Source organism: Phacochoerus africanus, chromosome 3 (assembly GCF_016906955.1).
Source record: "Phacochoerus africanus isolate WHEZ1 chromosome 3, ROS_Pafr_v1, whole genome shotgun sequence".
Taxonomy (NCBI): Eukaryota; Metazoa; Chordata; class Mammalia; order Artiodactyla; family Suidae; genus Phacochoerus; species Phacochoerus africanus.
This window is the reverse complement of record NC_062546.1, coordinates 144900889-144924049: the sequence shown is the minus strand read 5'-3', so window position 1 is coordinate 144924049 and position 23161 is coordinate 144900889. Positions and strand designations below refer to the sequence as shown.

General features: G+C 45.0%; 1 protein-coding gene across 2 annotated transcripts; it reads right to left on the bottom strand.

The window, feature by feature from the left end:
• Positions 1 to 8182: 8182 nt before the first annotated feature.
• On the bottom strand, positions 8183 to 22457 carry CDCA7 (cell division cycle associated 7). 2 transcript variants are annotated; one of them, XM_047772903.1, is made up of 10 exons: positions 22341 to 22457; positions 19385 to 19510; positions 18730 to 18966; positions 15031 to 15267; positions 14184 to 14261; positions 12898 to 13101; positions 12124 to 12261; positions 11203 to 11352; positions 10196 to 10332; positions 8183 to 9103 (listed from the first exon to the last, which is right to left on the bottom strand). In XM_047772903.1, exons 1-10 carry the CDS (start codon positions 22359 to 22361, stop codon positions 9073 to 9075), a joined length of 1359 nt encoding a protein of 452 aa, XP_047628859.1. In that variant the 5' UTR covers positions 22362 to 22457; the 3' UTR covers positions 8183 to 9072. The 2 variants fall into 2 exon arrangements, with proteins under 2 accessions (XP_047628859.1, XP_047628860.1); XM_047772904.1 differs by lacking the exon at positions 18730 to 18966 and having other exon boundaries at positions 8184 to 9103.
• Positions 22458 to 23161: the final 704 nt, after the last annotated feature.

Genomic DNA, 23161 nt, shown 5'->3' with positions numbered 1-23161 from the left:
ATATAGATGTAATAATATTTTATTATGGTTTTAAAAAGAGTCATTATCTTTTTTTTTTTTTTGTCTTTTCTAGGGCCGAACCCTATGCGTATGGAGGTTTCCAGGCTAGCGGTCTAATGGGAGCTGTTATTGCCAGCTTATGCCAGAGCCACAGCAATGCCAGATCTGAGCCATGTCTGTGACCTACACCACAGCTCATGGCAGTGCCGGATCCTTAACCCACTGAGCGAGGCCAGGGACAGAACCCTCAACCTCATGGTTCCTAGTCAGATTCATTAACCACTGAGACACGATGGGATTTCCAAGAGTCATTATCTTTTAGAAATACTTAAGTGTGTATGAATGTTACATAATGTCTTGGATTTTCTTCAAAATAATTCAAGGGACTCGGGGGGATTAAAAGTAGAGATGAAGCAGGATGGACCTGAGTTGATCATTGCTGAAGTTAGCAATGGGCACGCACAGCAGGGGAGGGTCTCTTCTCTCTAAAAAAGTTTTTAACTTCTATGCACTCTACTTTTTTTTTTCTTTTCTTTCTTTTTTTTTCCACCTAGGGCCGAACCCGCAGCATATGGAAGTTCCCAGGCTAGGGGTCTATCCGGAGCTACAGCCACTGGCCTACACCACAGCCACAGCAACATGGGATCCAAGCCGCATGTGCAACCTATACCACAGCTCACAGCAACACCGGATTCTTAACCCACTGAGCAATGCCAGAGACTGAACCTGAAACCTCATGGTTCCTAGTCAGATTCGTTTCCACTGCGCCCCAATGGGAACTCCATATGCACTCAATTTTTGCAACCAAAATTTTCCTCCAACAAATGGATAACACTTAGAGCTAATATATCTAAAATTATCTTTTTGAGCTCATTTGTGGCTTATAATACAAATTCTTTCCTCATTACCTAGTATACAATAAGGGTATTTGATCAAAGATGGTCTTGCTCTCCAGAACTTCAGTCTTATGAAGGAAGAAACGAAAACACATAACTGTGAGTGGCTGATATTATGTGTTATTATCAAGGTATATGTCCAGGTCTACCAGAGGTATACAGTTTCTAACATCTCTCTTCTCAGGCTGAGAATAGGCATAGGCTCTTGAGTTTTCATCAGTTACTTAACCTCATTTAGTCTCCTCATCTCTAAAACACCTGCTATGAAGAGCTGACATACACACTTGTTCTGAGCACTGTGTCTGGTACCTAGGAGGTGCTCAACTAACTACAGTTAGTATCCCTCCTTTGACAAATATTTTTTGCTTGTTTAACTTTTAGTGGTTGTGCATCATATTTCATTTTTTTTAACTCAATGAATTTTATTACATTTATAGTTTTATAATGATCATCACAACCCAATTTTATAGCATTTCCATCCCAAACCACTACCCCATCCCCCCAACCCTCCAACCTGTCTCCTTTGGAAACTATATGGCAAATATTTATAATGTTGGATTAAACACTGCTGCAATCATGCATTATCAATAGGTACTTTCATCAGACAATCGACCCTTCCAACAAAGTTCCTTAAATTCAAAGCACAGGATTACATAAAACAGTGTTTCCTATATGACTAGCTATGCACATTTGCAGTCCCACAGGTCGGTTTCACCTGCAGTGAGCCATGCCTCCCACTCTGGTGTCTAGTCAAGTCGCTTACCTCTCCTTGCCCCACCCTTGAGCTACATTCAGTTCACCTAGAGCTCTGGGAAGTTCAGGTCTATAGACCTGCTCTACACTCTCCAAAATTCTCAATCTCCTACCCTTCTTCACCCTTGTACCTAAGAGTTACCGTATTGCTTAGCAATCTATTTTAACCAAAGATTAAGGCATAACAATATTAACTAAAGCATTACCCATAAGAGCAAAAGATGATTAACAACCCAGATACCCCAAGAATGGGAATTAAGTAAAGTATGGACCATTCATACAAATACTCTATAGTGATTTCTTTTTTTTTTTTTTTTGGCCTCACCCACGGCATATGGAATTCCCAGGCCAGGGATCAAATCCAAGCAACAGATGCGACCTACAGCACAGCTGCAGCAATGCCAGATCCGATCCTTAACCCACTGCATCACAGTGGTTAGTCCTATATAACCATTTTAAATGTTTTGACAGTCTTTTTTTTTTTTTGTCTTTTGTCTTTTGTCATTTTCAGGCCGAACCCACAGCATATGGAGGTTCCCAGGCTAAGGGTCAAATCAGGGCTGTAGCTTCCAGCCTACGGCACAGCCACAGCAACGTGGGATCCGAGCCACGTCTGCAATCTACACCACAGCTCATGGCAATGCCAGATCCCTAACCCACTGAGCAAGGCCAGGGTCAAACCCATGTCCTCATGGATACTAGTTGGGCTCATTAACCACTGAGCCACAATGGGAACTCCAGTTTTGACATTCTTTTGGGGGGTGAGGGGGGATGCCCACAGCATGTGGAAATTCCCAGGCCAGGGACTGAATCCACATAATAGCAACCCAAGCCACCACAGTGACACTGCTGGATCCTTAACCCACTATGCCACAGTAGAAGTACTCTTTTGACATTCTTAATACTACAGAAGTTGTACATATAGGATAAATGTTACCATATAAAACAAAATGCAGGGAAGGTTTTAAAAAACCAAGACGTTAGTGACTTAAAGCTTTAAGTGGTGTTTCTTGCTCATTGCCACAAACAAGTCTTTCATCAACTGGATATTATCATGAATAAAAGTCTCTACCTGGAGGACACCAATTTCTCTGCAGCCAAGAGTCCATAAAAGTTCTCCTCTCCTCCTCTTTCCTTAGCCTTTTTAACTAACACAGGGATCTTCTACCCACAGGGCTTCAATGCCCCCAGTTAGGAGCCTCAGGGCTTCCTAACATTTATGCTGGATGATCCAATACCTGGGTTTCCTATTACAGTAAATCGTTCCTCTTTCCTCAGATTAAGTTTACTGACGTCAACCTTGGTCTGAAAATAGTGAAGGGAAAATCCCAGAAACAAAGAGGTCACGAATTTTAAACTGTGCACCATTCTGAGTAGTGAGATGACATCTTGTGCTGCCCTGCTCTGTCCTGTTGGGAGATCCACCAACCAACCACATGGCCGGTTCCTGACATCCAATCATCAACATCATCTCGGCTCCGTGGTCTAGGATCATTAAAAGCAGATGAACAGCAGCCTAACACGTACAGCAACACAATACCTACGGCATTCCCCTCATGTCATCTCATCAGCAGGCATTTTATCCTCTTCCATCGCGTAAGAATGCAGTACAGTAAGATGTTTTGAGAGAGCAAGTATGTAGTCACATAACTTTTACTACACTATTATTCTATTGTGTTATTAGGCCCTGTTAATCTCTAACTGTGCCTAGTTTATAAGTTGAACTTTATCCAGTATGAATGTACTAGAAAAAGTACCAGATGTACAGGGATTGGTAGTATCTGTGGTTTCAAGCATCCACCGTGGGTCTTGGAACATAACCCCCAAGGATGAGGTCTACTGAATCCCACTCCCTACCGCTCCTGACCACAGAAGCCCTCCTGTCTCCCTACTCAGCAGGGTTTCCACAGAAGCCACCCCAGCCAGGCTTGCCCCAGAGCCCAAGATGACCCCTTGTCCTCCCTGACTCAACCTGATCAACTCTTTCCTCTGCTTCTCTGACTCCTAAGGCAGGTTTAAAAAAAAAAAAAAAAAAAAAAAAGTCTTGGGAGTTCCCGTCATGGCTCAGCGGTTAACAAACCCAACTAGCATCCATAAGGGCATGGGTTCAATCCCTGGCCTCGCTCAGTGGGTTAAGGACCCAGCATTGCCATGAGCTGTGGTGTAGGTTGCAGACTCGACTGGGATCCCACATTGCTGTGGCTGTGGTGTAGTTGGGCAGCTGCAGCTCCAATTCGACCCCTAGCCTTTGAACCTCCATATGGCTCAGGTACAGCCCTCAAAAGACAAAAAAAAAAAAGTCTCTCCCTAGAATACTCTACTCTAGCTTGGCTACTTTAGCTGTGCGGCATTGGGTGCTTTTCTTAACTTCTCTGGATTTAGTTTATCCTTGAGCTACTATGCTATAAATGTGCAGTTAATGTTAACACAGAATCACATTTGCTCCCCTTTTGCTCCCCTCAGGATTTGCAGTCACTTTCCTCTCAGAACCTGATCCTCTCTAGCCATGCTCCAAAGCACTGAACCCTTAGTCCATTCCCCTGATATGCAAATAACTCAATTTTCTACTTGACCCTGAGTGTCAGGAGCGCCCTTTTTTAATTTTTTTTAATTTTTAAAAAAATTTTATTTATTTATTTATTTTTTGTCTTTTGTTGTTGTTGTTATTATTGCTGTTGTTGTTGTTGTTGCTATTTCTTGGGCTGCACCCGAGGCATATGGAGGTTCCCAGGCTAGGGGTTGAATCGGAGCTGTAGCTACCGGCCTACGCCAGAGCCACAGCAACGCAGGATCCAAGCCGCATCTGCAACCTACACCACAGCTCACAGCAACGCCGGATCGCCGGATCGTTAACCCACTGAGCAAGGGCAGGGACCGAACCCGCAACCTCATGGTTCCTAGTCGGATTCGTTAACCACTGGGCCATGACGGGAACTCCTATTTTTATTTTTTATCTTTCTCTCTTTTTAGGGCCGCACCCGAGACATATGGAGGTTCCCAGGCTAGGGGTCGAATAGGGGCTGTAGCCACCGGCCTACACCACAGCCACAGCAACGTGGAATCCGAGCCACATCTGCAACCTACACCACAGCTCACAGCAATGCCAGCTCTTTAACCCACTGAGCGAGGCCAGGGATTGAACCCGCATCCTCATGGTTCTTAGTTGGATTCGTTTCTGCTGCGCCATGAAGGGAACTCCCTCCGTTATTTTTTTAAAAGCAAAATAAAACACCAATAACCCCCTCCTGCAGCACTTTCCACCTTGGCTCCTCCCGGGAAACTACTCAGCTCAATTATAGTCTCTATTTCCTTTCTCAACTTAATAGGTAGAGATAAAGGTGGATACCATCTCTACCTTCAGGACCCAGAGCAGAGACAAATAGAAAGGCAATGGGAGCAAAAATACCCTCACTTTACTGTTCACTTTGGGGGGGAGGATTGCTGCACCCACAGCATCTGGAGGTTCCCAGGCTAGGGGTTGAATCGGAGCTGCAGCTGCCAACCTACACCACAGCCACAGCCATGCCAAATCCAAGCCACATCTGCGAACTACACCACAGCACATGGCAATGCTGGATCCTTAACCCACTGAGCAAGGTCAGGGATCGAACCTGCATCTTCACAGTTGCTAGTCAGATGCGTTTCCGCTCAGCCATGACAGGAACTCCATGTTACTGTTCATATCTAACTGTCCAAGCCTGAGATCTCTCAATCCTAAGGATGGTGTGTGGAGCTTTGCAGTGGGGTGTGTAGAAGAAAGTTGAGGGTCCCACAGTCAAGGCTAAGACAGAGCAGCAGATCTGCCTATCAATGCTATAAAACTCTTGCTAGGAAGAAAATGCCAACAGTTGCTTTTCCTCTCTCCATTCCTACAGAACATTACTTTTTTTAATTTATTTATTTATTTATTTAGTCTTTTCTAGGGCTACACCTGCAGCCTATAGAGGTTCCCAGGCTAGGGGTCTAGTTGGAGCTGTAGCCACCGGCCTACACCAGAGCCACAGCAACTCGGGATCAAAGCCGCATCTGTGATCTACACCACAGCTCACAGCAACGCCGGATCCTTAACCCACTGAGCAAGGCCAGGGATCAAATCCACAACCTCATGGTTCCTAGTCAGATTCGTTAACCACTGAGCCACGACGGGAACTCCCGAACATCACTTTTAGACTTACATCTTAGTTCCTCCCCTAGATCGTAAATCCTTTCCAGGTGTAAGGCCTCACATTCAACTGTTGCTAGCCATATTTTTAATGAAAACCACATTAGTTCCACTTCATAATATAAAAACATGCTAACACCAAAAATGTTCCAAATAATGACCAACTTTGATTAACTCCAAAAATGTAAGCCTCCACATTGTCTCCGGAAAGGGTTGGATGACAATTTGGGTTTGTTTGTCTGTTTTTCTTTTTAGGGCCACACCCGTAGCACACAGAAGGGGCTGTGTCAAATTGGAGCTGTACCTGCCAGCCCACACCACAGTCACAGCAACGCCGGGATCGGAGCCACATCTGTGACCTCCACCACAGCTCGCTGGATCCTTAATCCCCTAAGCAGGGCCAGAGATCGAACCCACATCCTCATGGATACTAGTGGGGTTCTTAACCCACTGAGTCACAACAGAAACTCTGCCAATTTGGGTTCTTCAGATTCTAAGAGTTTACAAAAAGAAACACCCATTTCTTTTGGACCTATACAGAATACAGTGACAATTATGTAACTTCATTTATCTTTTTTTTTTTTTTTGGTCATTTCTTGGGCCGCTCCCGCAGCATATGGAGGTTCCCAGGCTAGGGGTCGAATCAGAGCTGTAGCCGCGTCTGTGACCTACACCACAGCTCTCAGCAATGCCTATCTTTAACCCACTGAGCAAGGCCAGGGATCGAACCCGAAACCTCATGGTTCCTAGTCGGATTCTTTAACCACTGTGCCACAACGGGAACTCCAACTTCATTTATCTTGATCTTCTCCTGAAGTAAGTATGTGGTGTGGGATAAACATGATTTTGAAGAGGAAGTCTTCAGCAGGAATTAGCATACTTGCTATGAAGTGCCAGCTTGTAAACATTTCAGCCTTTGTTTTTGTTTTTTTTTGTCTTTTGTCTTTTTAGGGCCACACCCACAGCATATGGAGCTTCCCAGGCTAGGAGTCTACTAATCTGAGCTGTTGCTGCCAGCCTACACCACAGCCACGCCAGATCCTTAACCCACCAAGCAAGGCCAGGGATCGATCCCGCAACCGCATGGTTCCTAGTCGGATTCGTTTCCACTGCGCCTTGATGGGAATTTCCATTTCAGGCTTTGTAGTCCCTGTGTCACATGCTTCATCTTTTTAAAAACCCTCTAAAAATGTGAAAAACTGTATTTAGTTCATGTGCCATACGAACATAGGCTGCAGCAGCATCTGGCCCCCAGGCTGTAGTCTGGACTAAAGAATCGGGTACGAGAACTTTTGAACCATGCTTTTTTTGTCTTTTGATTCTCCTAGTTCTGGAACAGGCCTCAAGGGATAGTAGGCCTATAATAGCTGAACGGTTGATAAAAGCAAGCCAGGTATTGTGAAATCGCTATTGGTTCTTGGGTTGGCAAATGGTCAAGGAAAAGAAAACATCGTAAAACTTCATGGGCCCACATTTTCTTCTATCTGGCAACGCAGCTATCTTAGCTGATTCTGATCATAGGTCTTAGTCCTATCACCAAGCCAGGCCCTGCTCAAAAGAGCTGGCCCCTGACAGTCAGAAACTTAAGCCAAAAGGGAGACGCTAGAAAAAGGCAGACACGATCTTTTTTCAAACAGGGGGAAAAAATTAGGATTCGATGCAGTAAGATGGAGTGTCAAAGATTAAAAGGAAAAAAAAAAAACAGACAAGCTATAACAAAACATTTTATTATTAAAATAAAAAACTTTTGTATAAAAAGCATAACAGATCAAAAGCTCTATTTACATTTATTGATTCAAGGTCCAATTATGCCCCAGACACTAATCAGGCACAGCTACGGGCTGCACATGCAAAGCAACATGAACACACAAACACACTTAAGATTCCACCTCTACCAAACCATTTGATTCATGCCAAAACCGGGGGAGGGAGCGACGACACATGGAATCTGCCCAGAAACTGAACTGGCAGGGTTGTCAAGCTAGCAAACTGTTGAAAGTCACTCTTCTCCAAAAAGGCACTTCTCAGTGTTATAAAAGTGCTTCAAAGCTGAACGTGAACCCTGTTCCTGGATTATAATTTCTTCAAGAAAGCAAAAAGCTGCAAAGAATTGTAGCTGAGTCCAGGGATTCATTTTCCATGCAACATAATCGAGAATTTGAGGAGTTCCCATCGTGGCTCAGTGATTAAGGAACCCAACTAGTATCCATGAGGATGTGGGCTCATTCCCTGGCCTTGCTCACTGGGTCAGGAATCCGATGTTGCCATGAGGTGTGGTGTAGGTCACAGATGTGGCTCGGATCCCGCGTTGCTGTGGCTGTGGTGTAGGCTGGTGGCTGCAGCTCCGATTCAACCCCCAGTCTGGGAACCTCCATATGCCTCGGGTGTGACCCTAAAAAGACAGAAGACCAAAAAAAAAAAAAAAAATTTATTTGAAATACCTTCTGCTATGAACTGAAAGAAACTTGATTGTCTGAAGTTTTATCCCATGAATTCAAATTGGTCTGGTCCCAAAGCCTCACTGTCCCGCATCCCCAGGATGGCTTTTCCACAATGATTCCAAGCATAGCGCTGCCCAGGAACCTTTGGGTCCTGACCTGTGGGCCAGATGCACATAGTAGGAGAAATCAGCAGCAACTGAGTCTCAACGGGGGGACAACTGGAATGATAACCACACTGTGTGGAATATTCTCATGAGAGGCCTTCAAGTCATGTACACCACTTGCCAACAGCTAACCTAACGCATGCCTCGATTCTGTAAAAAAAAAAAGTCAACTAGTATGAACACTAAATCAGACCCATTGTTTTCATGTAAGAAAATCAGAGGGCTAGTCTCTGGAATTCAGTAGATTCAGCTAGTTAACACCGCTACTGTGCTTCTAAGTGCTTGGTTTTATGGGTGGGGTCCAGGGTTCAACACCAGTCGCATCAGACATGCTTTCATAAAATTGTCATTTCAAAAGAATACGGAAACTAAATGATGGAAGAGAATCAGTGGAAATAAGAGGGGGCTTGGTGGGGGAGGGGGGAGGAGGCATGGGGGGAGCAAAGAAGGAGCTGCAGGAGGGTAGAGTACGGCAGGCAGGCGCTATACCTCCGTGTTACCGACATGTGAGCATGTCTAATGAGATTGACTTGATTTGCCTATAAGACAGACTGATCATCCAAATTCTTATCTTGAGTTTCAATCACATGACAAAATTGAACACTTTAACAAAGAAGATTTGCCAAGTGGAAGGCAGGTAGTGGATCTTCCAAATATTATGCTTGCATTTCAAACTCCTGTTTTAGACTGAAAGAGAAAAGGGAACATGTCAGGATACGGTTTTCAGCCTAAGAATTCTCTTCTGAAAACTGGCAAAGATACATGCACTCCAATGTTCACAGTAGCACTATTCACAATAGAAAGACACGGAAGCCACCTAAACGTCCATCAACAGAAGAATGGATAAAGAAGATGTGGTATGTACATACAACGGACAACTGCTCAGCCATACAAAAAGAATGAAATGACGCCAGTTACAGTGACATGGATGGACCTAGAGATTATCATACTCAGTGAAGTAAGTCACACAAAGACCAGTGTCGCGATATCCCTTATATATGGAATCTCAGATATGATACAAATGAACTCATTTACAAACCAGAATCAGACATAGAAAACAAAGTTATGGTTACCAAAGAGAAAGCGGGGGGGATGGGGGAATAAATTACGAGTTTGGAATTAGTCAATAAAAACTACCAATATATTGAGAACTATGTCTAGATACTTATATTGCAACAGAACAAAGGGAGGGAAAAAAAATGTATACATGTAAGTGTAATTTGGTCCCCATGCTGTACAGCGGAAAAAATAAACAAAATTAAATTTTTTAAAAAAACTACCAATATATAAAACAGATGAACAAAGTCCTACTGTATAGTGCCAAGGACTATACTCAGTATTCTGCAATCAACCATAATGGAAAGAATGAAAGAGAATATATATATGAATCAATTGCTATGCACCTGAAACTAACAAAACATTGTAAATCAACTATACTTCAATTAAAAAAAAAGCTTTTTTTAAAAAGAATTCTGTTCGGAAAGCCTACTTCACTCTTTTAAAAACCTTTTTCTGAGTGGTAACGAATACATGGTTCAAGGCACACATCTTAAGTATACAGCTTGAAGTTTTACACACGGTGCCCATGAGGGTCACCACCAACCAGATGACAATATAAAATGTCCCCAACATTCCCAGGATCCCCGTGTGCCCCTTTCCAGGCAACACCTGTGCTCTCCTGCCCTACCCATGACCACTATCTGATTTCTGCCATCTTTTTATTAAGGTATAGAAACAAATGTAAGATTTGGATGTGGAGGACAGAAAAACCAGCCCTACCTTTTCAAGTAAGCGTGCACATTACCAAAGCCATGGTACTTGGCTAAGTACACGAGTACCCCAGTCGCACACCGCCCGTCTCGCTGCCGACAGAAGCTGCAGTTGCAAATCCTACGACACGGTGGGCAGTGCCAATTCTGCAGGAGAAGCGTGAAAAGGCACCATGAAATCAAACTTCACCCTCACCCTTAACATCAATTGCATTTAAATCTTTTTTTTTTTTAATTAAAAAAAATCAGGAGTTCCTATCGTGGCGCAGTGGTTAACGAATCCGACTAGGAACCATGAGGTTGCGGGTTCGATCCCTGCCCTTGCTCAGTGGGTTAACGATCCGGCATTGCCGTGAGCTGTGGTGTAGGTCACAGACACGGCTTGGATCCTGCGTTGCTGTGGCTGTGGTGTAGGCCGGCGACTACAGCTCCGATTCGACCCCTAGCCTGGCAACTTCCATATGCCGTGGGAGCAGCCCAAGAAATAGCAAAAAGACAAAAAATAAAATAAAATAAAAATAAAATTATATATATATAAAAAAAAATCATAACAGGAGTTCCCTGGTGGCCTAGTGGTGAAGGACTCAGCATGGGAACTTTGGCCCAGGAACTTCCGCAAACTGCAAGTGTGGCCAAAAAACAAAAACAAAAAAACCCATAAGATGGTTAACGTCCATTAGTTGTTAAGATGGTTAACATCCATTAGTTAACATAAGATGGTTAACATCCATTAGTATCAGGTATCATGATACTGATACCAGGTATCATGTCCCCCTCAGGAAACCCTGAAGAGAAAGTTACACAGTAACTAGCAGGGGTAAATGGAGAACTGACTCCCTCTACATGGCTGGGTCCCAAGGGCTCCAGAAGGGCTCGCATCTAGCCAGCACCAACCCAGAATGCAGCTGTCTTCCCCCAAATGAACGCCCCACAGAACTAAGGTCTCAGTCTCTTTCTGGCCCTATCATCTCACAACTGATGTTCGAACCCCCAGTACCACCCCTTCAAGGCACTTACTGGGTCTAATAGAGCATCCCTGACTTCTTCACCATAACGGTTTCGCAGGCAGGGTCCGCAGAACTGGCCTCGAACCCCCCAGCACTCTGGGTTTCTGCAGTTTGTCTTGGTATCAATAGTTTTCTGGCGGCACTGGTGACAAGTTGATCCCTGCAAACAATAGGAAAGTAAGTCTGATATTTTCTCTTTGAATCCTATTTCACATCTACATACACATGTATGCGCCAGGGCATGAAAAGTATCTCAAATATGGTGATTTCATTCAATTGGAAGAGGTAGTATCTCATTTTATCCCACAACTACATTAAGTAAAGATCTTATTATGGGAGTTCCTGTTGTGGTGCAGCGGAAATGAACCCAACTAGTATCCATGAGGATGGGGGTTCGATCCCTGGCCTTGTTCAGTGGGTTGGGGATCCAGTGTTGCTGTTGCCGTGAGCTGTGGTGTAGGTCACAGACATGGCTCGGATCCCATATGGCTATGGCTGTGGTGTAGGCTGGTGGCTACAGCTCCCATCCCATTCAACTCCTAGCCTGGGAACTGCCATATGGGAAGGGTTCTACCCTAAAAATCAAAAAGAAAAAAAAAATTATCATGCAAAAGAAACCCTGCCCAAATCCTTTTTATCTTTAGTGCACCGCCATATCCCAGCACCTATCTATGTAGGCACACATCAATAGATATGCTGAGTGAATCAATTTCTACATTAGGAGAGAAGATTTAACGCTACTGAAGACTTACTGCAAACTTTAGTAAGAAAGCTAAATCCTAAGGATGCTCTTCAAAGCTCTTCTTATCTTACACAAAAAAAACCCCAAAACAACACTGGTACATATTCCATACACTAAGAATGTCAGGACAATACCAAAATGTCTCTAAGAGATGTGTGACATTTTCAGCCATGATTCAGAGGCTCTTACCAACGAACGGTTGTAGATCTTCTCTCGAGAGTTGCTACAGATGTTCTCCAACTCCTCCTCTGTGATTTCTTCCACTGGGCGGATTATATGGGGGAGGGTCATGGATCCAGGGCGACGACTTCGAGGCATGTCATCTTCCTGCATAACGAGAATCATGGAACAGTGTCCTTCCTGGCTCTCCCCAGCTTGGAGGCTCAGACACTTGCTTTGTCTTTGCTTCACAGAGAATCCAACCTGGAAAAGGTTCTGAGAGCTTAGAGAGAAGGGGCTAGTCATAATTCTACGAAGGATTACAGGACAGCATCTCAGCAATGACACCTGCATTAAAGAAAAGCTGCAGTTTCCGCTGTGGCTCGGGGGTAATGATCTGGTATTGCCATGAGCTGCGCTGTAGGTCACAGACCTGGCTTGGATCTGGTGTTGCTGTGACTGCGGCTGTGGCCGGCAGTTGCAGCTCGGATTCATCCCCTAGCCTGAGAACTTCCATGTGCCATGAGTGCAGCCCTAAAAGACCAAAAAAAAAAAAAAAGGAAAACAGAAAGAAAAACTAAAGACTGTACATCAATTATATGGTAATTAAAAAATTAAGGGGAAAAAAAGCCTAAAGAAAACTTTGATTCACCTGCTACCAAAAATGATCAAAGTAAGCTGATGACCTTAACAACTCGGAGCAGCGTGAGAAGGATGTTTAGTCTGGATCACTGGTGTTGTGCCTGTGATCCTGGGCCCACAAAGGGGACAAACTAAGAGCCAGCCCAAACGCAGAGAACTCACGTTCAGGTAGCCGTCCGTGGGCTTCCTCTTTCTCACCAACATGTACTTATCCTCCTCCTCCTCCTCTTCCTCCTCCTCAGTGGGCAGGGCGCCAAGCGACCCAAGGACCCGGGACCTTGACCTGGTGAGAGGACGCGCCTTCCGCTCGGGGTTCCTGCGGCAGGCAACACCTGGGAACGTGCGCCTTCGGGGTGTCTTTGGACGCTGAACAAAACACAGAATGAGAATGAGAACTGGCACTCTCTCCCGAAGCAGGTTTTCTTTTAAGGAAAAGGAGCGCTCCACTTTCTAATGTTTTCGTCCTTTCTCTACGGCATGGGAAATGAGCCCAGAATTTTAACACCAAGCCCGGTTTCTCTCCAACTGGGGGATGATCTATGTATTCTTTTACATAATGAATAAAGATGTAAGAAAGACTCTCATTTTCCAAAACAGCCCTTTCTATGCCACCTCTGGAGCCTTGAGACATAGTGTGGTTTTCCTTGTTGCAGTGCTGCTCAGGGAGGGGTGGGAAAGGAAGGATCTTTTGTAGCACAAAAGACTCACTGTATTCATTCCCCTGAGAAGCACCAGCTTCACTCCTCAGAATATCATCACATGTATTAGGCTGTAACTTGGTTAAAAAATTTTTTCTTTCTTTTCTCATTCTCAGATTTTAAAAACATCAATTACCCTGTAGATGGAATGTGCTCATGCTAGGGATACAGGAAAAAAAGCCATTTTTGATCTTTATTCTCTCCGCCCGAGGGGCTCACTTTACTTAGGTGGGAGGGGGAGAAATAGCCAATCAGAAGGGGTTTGAGCCCCACAGGAGCTCAGTATGGGACACCTGGGAGGCGAGGCACATCTGGCCTGGGGTGCAAGGAAGAGGCCCCAGAGAGCTGTCCAAAGGTTTCCTCCATCACCTCCACAAAACCATACCAAAGAAACCCGGGCTTTAAAATATCGTAACACGTCTACCTCAGACCTGCCCAAAACACTACTATATAAAAAAGAAGGGAGTTCCTGTTATGGTTCAGTGGGTTAAGACCCTGATTAGTATCCATGAATGAGGACACAGGTTCAATCCCTGGCCTCGCTCAGTGGGTTAAGGAGCCAGTGCTGCCATGAGCTGTGGTGTAGGTTGCAGATGTGACTTGGATCTGGCGTTGCTGTGACTGTGGCGTAGGTTGGCACCTGCAGCTCTGATTCAACCTCTGGCCTGGGAACCTCTATATGCCGCAGGTATGGTCATAAAATTTTAAAAAAACAAATAAACAAATAGACAAAAAAGGATTTGTACTTACTGAACTGGGGCCTGGCAGGGAACGTCTTCCAGGGAAGGAGCCAGGAAAGCTTTCTAATTCTGACATGAGTTTTGCAAGCTAAAAAGGGAGGAAATTAAACACAATTTTATTGGTTTAGAGTAACTGCTGAAAACAAGCAAATCCTGGAAATCACAGTAGCATGTCTCGAAGAGCTTCCGATCCACCCTATACATTTTCCAAGACTTTAATAAGTTAAAAAAGAAAAGTTAGTTCAGGGAAATAAACACTTTTTTTTTAAGGGCCACACCTGCGGCATATGGAAGGTTCCCAGGCTAGAGGTCAAATTGGAGCTATAGCTGCCAGCCTACACCACAGCCACAGCCGACACCGGATCCTGCACCCACTGAGCGAGGCCAGGGATCGAACTCACAACCTCATGGTTCCTAGTCGGATTTGTTTCTGCTGCGCCACGACGGGAACTCCAGGAACTCATTTTAAAGCATACACTAGGAGTTCCCGTCTTGGCGCAGTGGTTAACGAATCCGACTAGGAACCATGAGGTCGCGGGTTCGATCCCTGGCCTTGCTCAGTGGGTTAAGGATCCGGCGTTGCCGTGAGCTGTGGTGTAGGTCGCAGACACGGCTCAGATCTGGCGTGGCTGTGGCTGTGGTGTAGGCCAGCAGCACAGCTCCAATTTGACCCCTGGCCTGGGAACCTCCATATGCTGTGGGTGTGGCCCTAAGAAGACAAAAACTAAAATAAAGCATACATTATAAAAACTCCAGAGCTACATGGAAAATAATTCTTAACACAAACAGAAGAAACAAGTGGCTTAGAGAAAAGCTAGGAAGGGTTACTTTTAACACATTTGCGGTCAGATACGTACCATTGCTTTGTTTTGCTTTATATTTAAAGCCCTTTTCTCCAAAAAATTCATGCCATTTTCATCTTCTGAATCAGTATTGGAATCGGTCACAGAGTTCTCTGAGGGTTCAGGGGGCGCTGCTCTCTTGGGGGCTGCTCGCCTGGAGTTTCGAGTGGGAAACTTCATGGCCACTCGGAGGGGTCCGGAACGTCTGCACTGACTGCGGGTCCGACAGCCGGCACGGTCTGCCTGCAGCCTCTGGTCAATCAGAGCAAGTGAGGCATTAATGACCTGCGGATTGTCACACAGGCTGTACCAGTACAACTACAAAATGCCTTTGGAGCAAAAGACACTTGCAGCAAATACATGTCCACTGAACACTTTAATTGTCAAGTTTACTTGACAGCTCTGGGTCACAAAATCAGGCATTACAAGTAATGACAAGAACCCGGGTGTCGTTTAACTCGGGGAGCCTGCCTGGGACACACTGTCATAAGTCACCTTCACAGTCCCTAGGCCAGTGGTTTCGAGCCTTGTTTTTTTTAAAGGTGAAAATCCTGGTTTCCTTCTTCATTTCTTTAAAAATAGATCTTTATGTATTTTCAAAGAATCCCCATAGGGTCAAATGTGTGTTCTCTCACAATCATGATTTCAATGCTTACGGCAATATCAGACTGTATCAAAGATGTCTCGATGTGCTCATCTATTTTTTTAATTGTCGTAAAATATACCTAACATAAAATTTACCATTTTAACCACGTTTAAATGACAGTGCAGTGGCATTAAATACATTCACGCTGTTTTGCGACCATCACCACCATCCACCTCCAGAACTTTTTCAGCTTCACAAACTGACATGCCATCCTCGTGAATTCATCAGCTACTCCCCAGTCTGCCTCTCCCTCAACCCCTGGCAACCACATTCTACTTTCTGTCTCTATGAATTTGACCACCTCCCTCTCGCATCTACCTTTCGTAAAGCTAAAATTTTTTAAATTTCAGAGCAATGAGCCTCTGGGGAAATGCAAAAATCAGAATCACAAGTATCCCTTCACACCTGCTGGGAGAGCCAAATCGACAAGGATGGCAACGGTGTGGAGAAGCCGGAACCCACATACACCCAGGTAGGAGTGTAAAATGGTTCAGCCGCTTTGGAAAACAGTCTAGCAAGCTGCTCCAAAGGTTAAACATACATACTACCTGACTCAGCAATTCTACTCCTAGTGATATACTCTCCAGCGTATACGGCCACACAGAAGGATGTACATGCGTGTTCACAGCTGCATCATCTGCAATCGCCAAAAGGTGCCAACAACCCAAACATCCATCAACAGATAAATGGATAAACATGGTATATTCACATAACGGAATATGATTCAGCAATAAAAGGTATGAAGTACCGGCACATGGAAGAACCTTGAAAATGTGTTAAGTGAAAGAAGTCAGTCAGAAAAGACTGCATATTATATGGTTCTATTTATACAAAATGCCTAGAAGAGGCCAATCTGTGAGAGGAAATAGATTGATTGGCAGTTGCCAGGAACTGAGGGTGTTGAGAAAAGATGCAAAGTGACTGTTGATGGGTACAGGGTTTCTTTTGGAAGTGATGAAAATATCGTGAAATTGACTTTGGTGATGGTTGAAAACAGAAAAAATAAACGAAGAAAAAATACCACCTATAAAGTCTCAGAAATGGAAGACACCTTTTTCTTTGTTTTAATTAAAGCACAGCTGATTTACAATGTTGTATCAATTTCTGCTGTCCAGCAAAGTGACTCAGTCATACACATATATCATTTTTTTTTTTTTCTTCACTGTTTAGGGCCACACCCGCAGCATATGGAGGTTCCCAGGCTAGGGGTCAAATCAGAGCTGTAGCTGCCAGCCTACCCACAGCCACAGCAACGTAGGATTTGAGCCGTGTCTGCGACCTACACCACAGCTCATGGCAATGCCAGATCCTTAACCCACTGAGTGAGGCCAGGGATTGAATCTGAATCCTCATGGATGCTAGTCAGATTTGTTTCCACTGAGCCACAACGGGAACTCCTATATCATTCTTTTTTTAATGTAATTTTCCATCATGGTCTATCCCGGGAGACTGGATATAGTTCCCTGGGGAAGACCAGTTTTTTTTAACATTCCCAAATCCACACTACTTTTAGTATTCTTCACGTACTTTTAGTGTGCATGGATTGAGAGAATATAAAATGACAAAATAACTTTTATGAGTTTTTAGCCTTTTCATCAATTGGCATTTTATCAATTGCAACAAACAATATGTACAAAGAGCTGAAATGCTGCCCAGAAAAGTTTGGGTCACATCCAGGTTTGCAGACCAGCCCCTGCCAATAAGTGCAAAATGCACTGATTTGAGACCAACAATCACCTCTTAGAGGAAATACTACATGACTGTGAAGTTAGACAGTGATTAAAGCACCCCCAGGCCAGGCATTTTCACTCTTGTCAGTGCCATTCAAGTGTGGCCCCAGGCAGAGGGCCCCTGTCCAACCACAAGGAGCTCAAGAGCATGCACCTGACGACAAATCAACACACTTGTTTCCTTTGAGAAAGTCTTGCTAAGAGGAAAACGTGTGCAGAAGGAAACAGCGTGCTCAGGCAGAGTGGGACCCAGGTGCATCAGCCGCAGCAGAGGATAAAGGTGAGATAGCAAGCACAGGAAAAGCCAGCCAAGGAGTAAAAGTGGAAGCAGGCAGGGCCCTAACTGTCACTGCCTAGGCTCAAGCTCCTGCATGCGAATTATCAGACAGGCGTTCCAGATGCAGGCACAGACCCACCATGAGCCCCAACATAGACACCTACTCTATGTCAGGCCCTGGGCTGGGCACTTAAACTTAAATGTGAATGTGGCTCATCTTGAGGACATATATGCTTCCTCTAACTGGGCTGAATATCTGAGGCAACAGAAATCTGCAGGCTGGCCTTTTTTTTCTTTTTGTCTTTTTAGGGCCGCACCCACAGCATATGGAGGTTCCCAGGCTAGGGGTTGAATCGGAGCTATAGCTGCTGGCATATGCCACAACCACAGCAACGCAGGATCTGAGCCGCGTCTGCAAACTACACCACAGCTCATGGCAACACTGGATCCTTAACCCACTGAGGGAGGCCAGGGATCGAACCTTCATCCTCATGGATACTGGTCAGATTGATTACCAATGAGCCACGATGGGAACTCCTGGCCAATTTTACAAAGTTTCCAAGGTTTTCAGAGCCTACAAAAATGGTCCAGCTTTTTTTTTTTTTTGGCTGTTATTAGGGCCGCACCCACAGCATATGGAGGTTCCCAGGCTAGGGGTTGAATTAGAGCTACAGATGCTGGCCTATACCACAGCCTCAGCAATGCCAGATCTGAGCCATGTCTGCGACCTACACCACAGCTTATGGCAATGCTGGATCCTCAACCCACTGAGCGAGGCCAGGGATCAAACCCGCAACCTCACGGTAACTAGTCAGATTTGCTTCTGCTGTGCCACAACAGGAACTCCCCAAAATAGTCAAGCTTTGGAAGTAGACCTAAATGAGTAAAAAACTGCTTTAAGACATGAAGAAAATACTCTTTAAAACTTTTTAAAAGATCAACAAAATCTTCTGGCATGACTGAAAAGAAAATCATAAGGGCAAAAAAAAATTTTTTAAGCAACTAGGTCATGCCTCCAAATATACCTTATTTCTTGATATTGGTGAAATTCTCAAACTCACCATTCCATCCTGTATCTCACTCTCTGAGAAACCGCAAAATGATTCATCATCAGAGTCGGCATGAAAAATACTGGCCAGTTCGTTAGTGACATCTGGCCTTGGTTTCTGTAAAAATCCACAATGGTCTAACACATCTTGCACCTCACTTTCTGAAAAGCCGCAGAAAGATTCATTATCAGAGTCCTCATAAAAAACATTTGCCAGTTCTTCACTGATATCTGACCTGAATTTAGGTTTCTGTAAAATAAATAAATAAATGTGGTTGTGCATTTTTTTCCTTTTTCAAGAACCAATTTTCCATAAACCGTGCAGAGAGCAAATCACATTTACAAGTGCACTACAAGAGAATAGCTTTTGTTACAAAGAAAAATGGTTCAGAGGTTTACAAATGATTTCTGAGTTGTTATGGCAAATCATCAGGCATGTTAGGTTAGGCGACATTTCAAAAGGATAGAATAAGTAGCTAATCTACCTCCAACAATTACTACCTAGAACCACAGCAAAAAAGTGAAATGAAATTACAGTGCATACTGTATTTTCATAACGGCTGTATAGAAATGTAGGCAAAAAGCAAGCAGTTTTAATCACGCACAAAGCATTTGGGGCATTTTGAGCACTGCAGACTCCATTCTGTTTATTCTCAGGCAGCACTTACTGTGTTTGCAAAATTATCAGAAGCAAAGCTGTCACAACTGTCATCAGAAGATGACGAGGTTTCCATGGAAATCAACTTCACATATCTGAATTTCTTGAAGTTCTTCTTTACTCTGCCATCCTTCTGCTGCAAATGGAAATGGCAATACTATTAAGTGGGATGCTTACTGCAGTATCTAACCAAAGATTCACTCTTGAGTAGGTTCAAACAGCACAGAGGAGACATATCCATTTCTTATACCCTACACAGAAAACAGAGGTTTGCAACTGCTACACACACACACACACACACACACACACTTCAAAACTAGGCAAAATGCTACAGAGATCCCTTTGAAGGAACATTATAATGACATTGATCAATTTATTCAAATACCTGTAGAGCTACCCTTTTACCCACCTTAAGAGCTCCCAAACTCTTAGCATTATACTGAGCTCCCAAGGAGTTAAAAGCCAAACTCCTAAAATCTGCCCCTTTTAAAAAAAAAATTAGACGGTGCTTCAAAGTACAAAATGGTAGAGTGATTTCTCTCCCTCGGCCAAAATCAAGCTAATGAAGTCTTTCTATGTCAGCTTTGGGCTCTGTACTGTGATGCTAATTTCCCAAACTATAAAAACTGGGCAGCACCTCTACTTCAAGATGGCAGGCTTTCAAACAGGCCTTGTGCCAATCAGGAGGGGTATAGTGATTTCAGCACAGGGCCTTACAAATCAAATACATCAATCCAGTGAACAAACGTACAAGGAGCCAAGGGAAAGGTCAAACAACCCTCCAAACCCAGGTAGAATTTCTGATTCCACTTAGCACTCTATTAGGCTGGTCATACATTCAACTCTCTCTGCAATGCCCTTGCTGTACAAGTCTGAGTTTTCAGAAGACTTTTCATAAGGCACAAATGGCCTGTAGATGTGAAAAGGCTTCATTCATAAACACTGAACAGCCTTGGCACTTCTCATCAGACTATGCAATTGGCATCTACCTCATATAAAAAAAGCTGGCAGTGTCTACCTTTTCTTAATATTTAGATTTTCCTTTTTCCTTTTCTTTGAGTCTGCGTTATATGGAAGCTCCCAAGCCAAGAATTGAACCCGAGCCACAGCAGTGACCAAAGATGCTGCAGTGACAACAGCAGACCCCCAACCAGCTGCACCACAAGGGAACTCCAAGACGTCTTAAACACTGTATTAGTTTCTATTATTTTTACTTTCTGAAGTATGGCCACAGAATAACAGAAGTAATTCCTTACGCTGAAAACTTTGAGAAGGAAAGCTCTGCTATGGGTCCCACAAAATAATGCCAAGGTGTAGGTGTCAGGTAAACAGAACATTCTTGGCCATCCTTCCACATCCCACATATGTATTTTTTAGTCCCTTGCAAAATAAAATTTTAATTTTGATGGTGCCCAACCACCCAGTGCTCCTAAATAGACTCCATTTAATCATCTTACAAAGTTTGTCTTTCATCCTTTTAGGAAGGCAGGAAAATGTGCTAACAGGTGATCTTGGAAGCTTCCCCATTTTCCAGACAAGGAAATTAAGTCTCCAGGAAGGTAAACTAGATTGCCCAAGATCACAGGGCTGCAAGGGGTCTGCGACCTCCTAAAACAGCAGAGCTCCATGCACTACTGCAGGAATTATCACCATTTACTCATCAATCTACTTGCCAGCAAGCCAGATGCCCAAGACAGCCTCAAGGGAGGCAATTCTATTGGAAGCGCTCAGAGAAATACTTGGACACTTTAACAAGTCAGCACATGCCAAGAGTTAGTTATCAGGCAAATGTATGTTTGGAGGAAAAGACACAGAAAGAAGCAAGGCAAATGGTCACGGATGAAATGGGCATTTCTGGCAGGTAGTAACTAATACCACTTGGTAGGTGTTTTTTATGCCAGGCACTAAGCATGCTTTCACATTATGTTGAATCCTTGCAGCAAAGGTATTATCATTATTCCCACGTAACAAATGGGGAAACTGAGACTCCGAGCGGTGAAACAGATTATTTAAGTTCCGCGATGGCCCAAACTTGAACCCAGGCACCTCAGATTCCAAATCCAGCTATACTCTGGCTTTCATCAGCCAGACAAGCCAACGCCCAGGTCCCTCGGGGAGGAACTCTCTGAAACCACGCCCCCAACACGCCCCCTCCTCCCCCTGTGGGTCCCTTACCCCTGATAATTATTTTAAGCTTGTCACTCTCTTCCTTTTCACCCAACCCCCACCCTCTAACCTCTCCAGGGGCTGACCCTCCGTTCCGGTTTCCGTTAGAGTAAAAAGTAACGTCCCATTCAGGGCAACGTCCTGCAGCTGCAACATTGGGGGGTGGGGTGCGGAAGGGAGTGGGAAAAGAGCAAATGGTCAGCCAACTGTATAGACGACCAGGTCCTCTCATTGCACTAAATCACCAACTAGGGCTGGAAATGCCCCTCAAGTGTGCGCAACCCAATCTAAAGAGAGCTGTTTGCATGATCCTTAAACCCCAAACCCACCAACCATCAACGGTTAGAAGTGCCTGCTGTTGTGACTTGGGCAAAAGCGGTCGGGAAGTGAGCCCAAAGGTCCCCACTGCACGCAGGTGGGGCCGCAGTGAGAACCCACCCGCCAGGGGGTGGGCGCGGGAAAGGGCCAGGAGGCTGCAGGGTGGCGCTCTCCTCCGCGCCCTGCGGGCAGGGCTCCGGCCACCGGACACAATGGGGGAGCGGCCAGCCCACGTGCACCTCGGGCGCACGTGGCCTTGGGCTCCCCTATCCTGGCAAACATCCCGCAAACCTCTCAAATCTATGGACTGCTAAGTGTACCCGAATTACCTCCCGAGTGCACAAAATCTGGGGTTTGCCTAAGAGGGAGCCACCCAGGACTGTCACCAGTTGATAAGGGTATTCCGCAGGCGGAGTTGGAGGGGGTCTGCCCGCACCCAGCACCCACCGCGCCCCACCCGCGCTTCACTCGCCCAGCCTCACCCGCACGCGGCGAGCGTCCATGCTGACGGCCAGCGCTGGGAGCCGGGAAAGCAGAGCAGCCTCGCGCGCGCCGCAGTCCCACAGCGCTGGAGCCAGAGCTCAAGCCGCGCGGGCCGGCAGGCGGGGCGCACAGAGCCCGGGCCGGAGGGGCGGGGCACAGCCCGCTTTCCCGCGTTGGGGCGCAGGTCCTGCCAGCTGTGATAACTGCCCGCCCGCGTGACAGACGCACCGGGCCCCGGGAAAAAAAAGCGGTCCCCCACATACCCTGAAGTCCGGCGATTGCCTAGCAATTCCTTAAAATCCACCTTAGAAAAGTGGCACTTTGGGAGCTTCAGAACCACACTCTTTACACAGCTGCACAGTCCCGAGCGAATGGCGCGAAAATGGGTCGTATTGCCCCCGGGGGTTAGTGGGCTGATTTGCATGAACTCTGGGGCTGGGAGAGGAAAAGTGGAGATGGGGGTGATGGAGAGCGGCGCCGGCCTCCACACTTTCACTGCAGCGTGCGGTTTCCATTATTAAAAATAAAAATCAAAGAATCATATACGAACTCCACCCTTTATCAGCCCAGGCACTGTCCCTGGTGTAGTATCTCTTATCTGCTAACCACAATTATATGAAGCAGTAAAGTGAGTTAAATCCCGGTTTTTCCGGAAAACCCAGGAAGCGGAGTTGTTTTGCATAAGACTTGTGGTTTTAAATTTTGAAAAAAGGGCTGCAGTTAGTTAAGACTTGGGATAATGGGATAATGAAGTCTAGAGATTATCTGTTCAGGATAAGAAGCTAAAGGCCGTGCTCCTGTGAAAATACTTTCTTAGGTC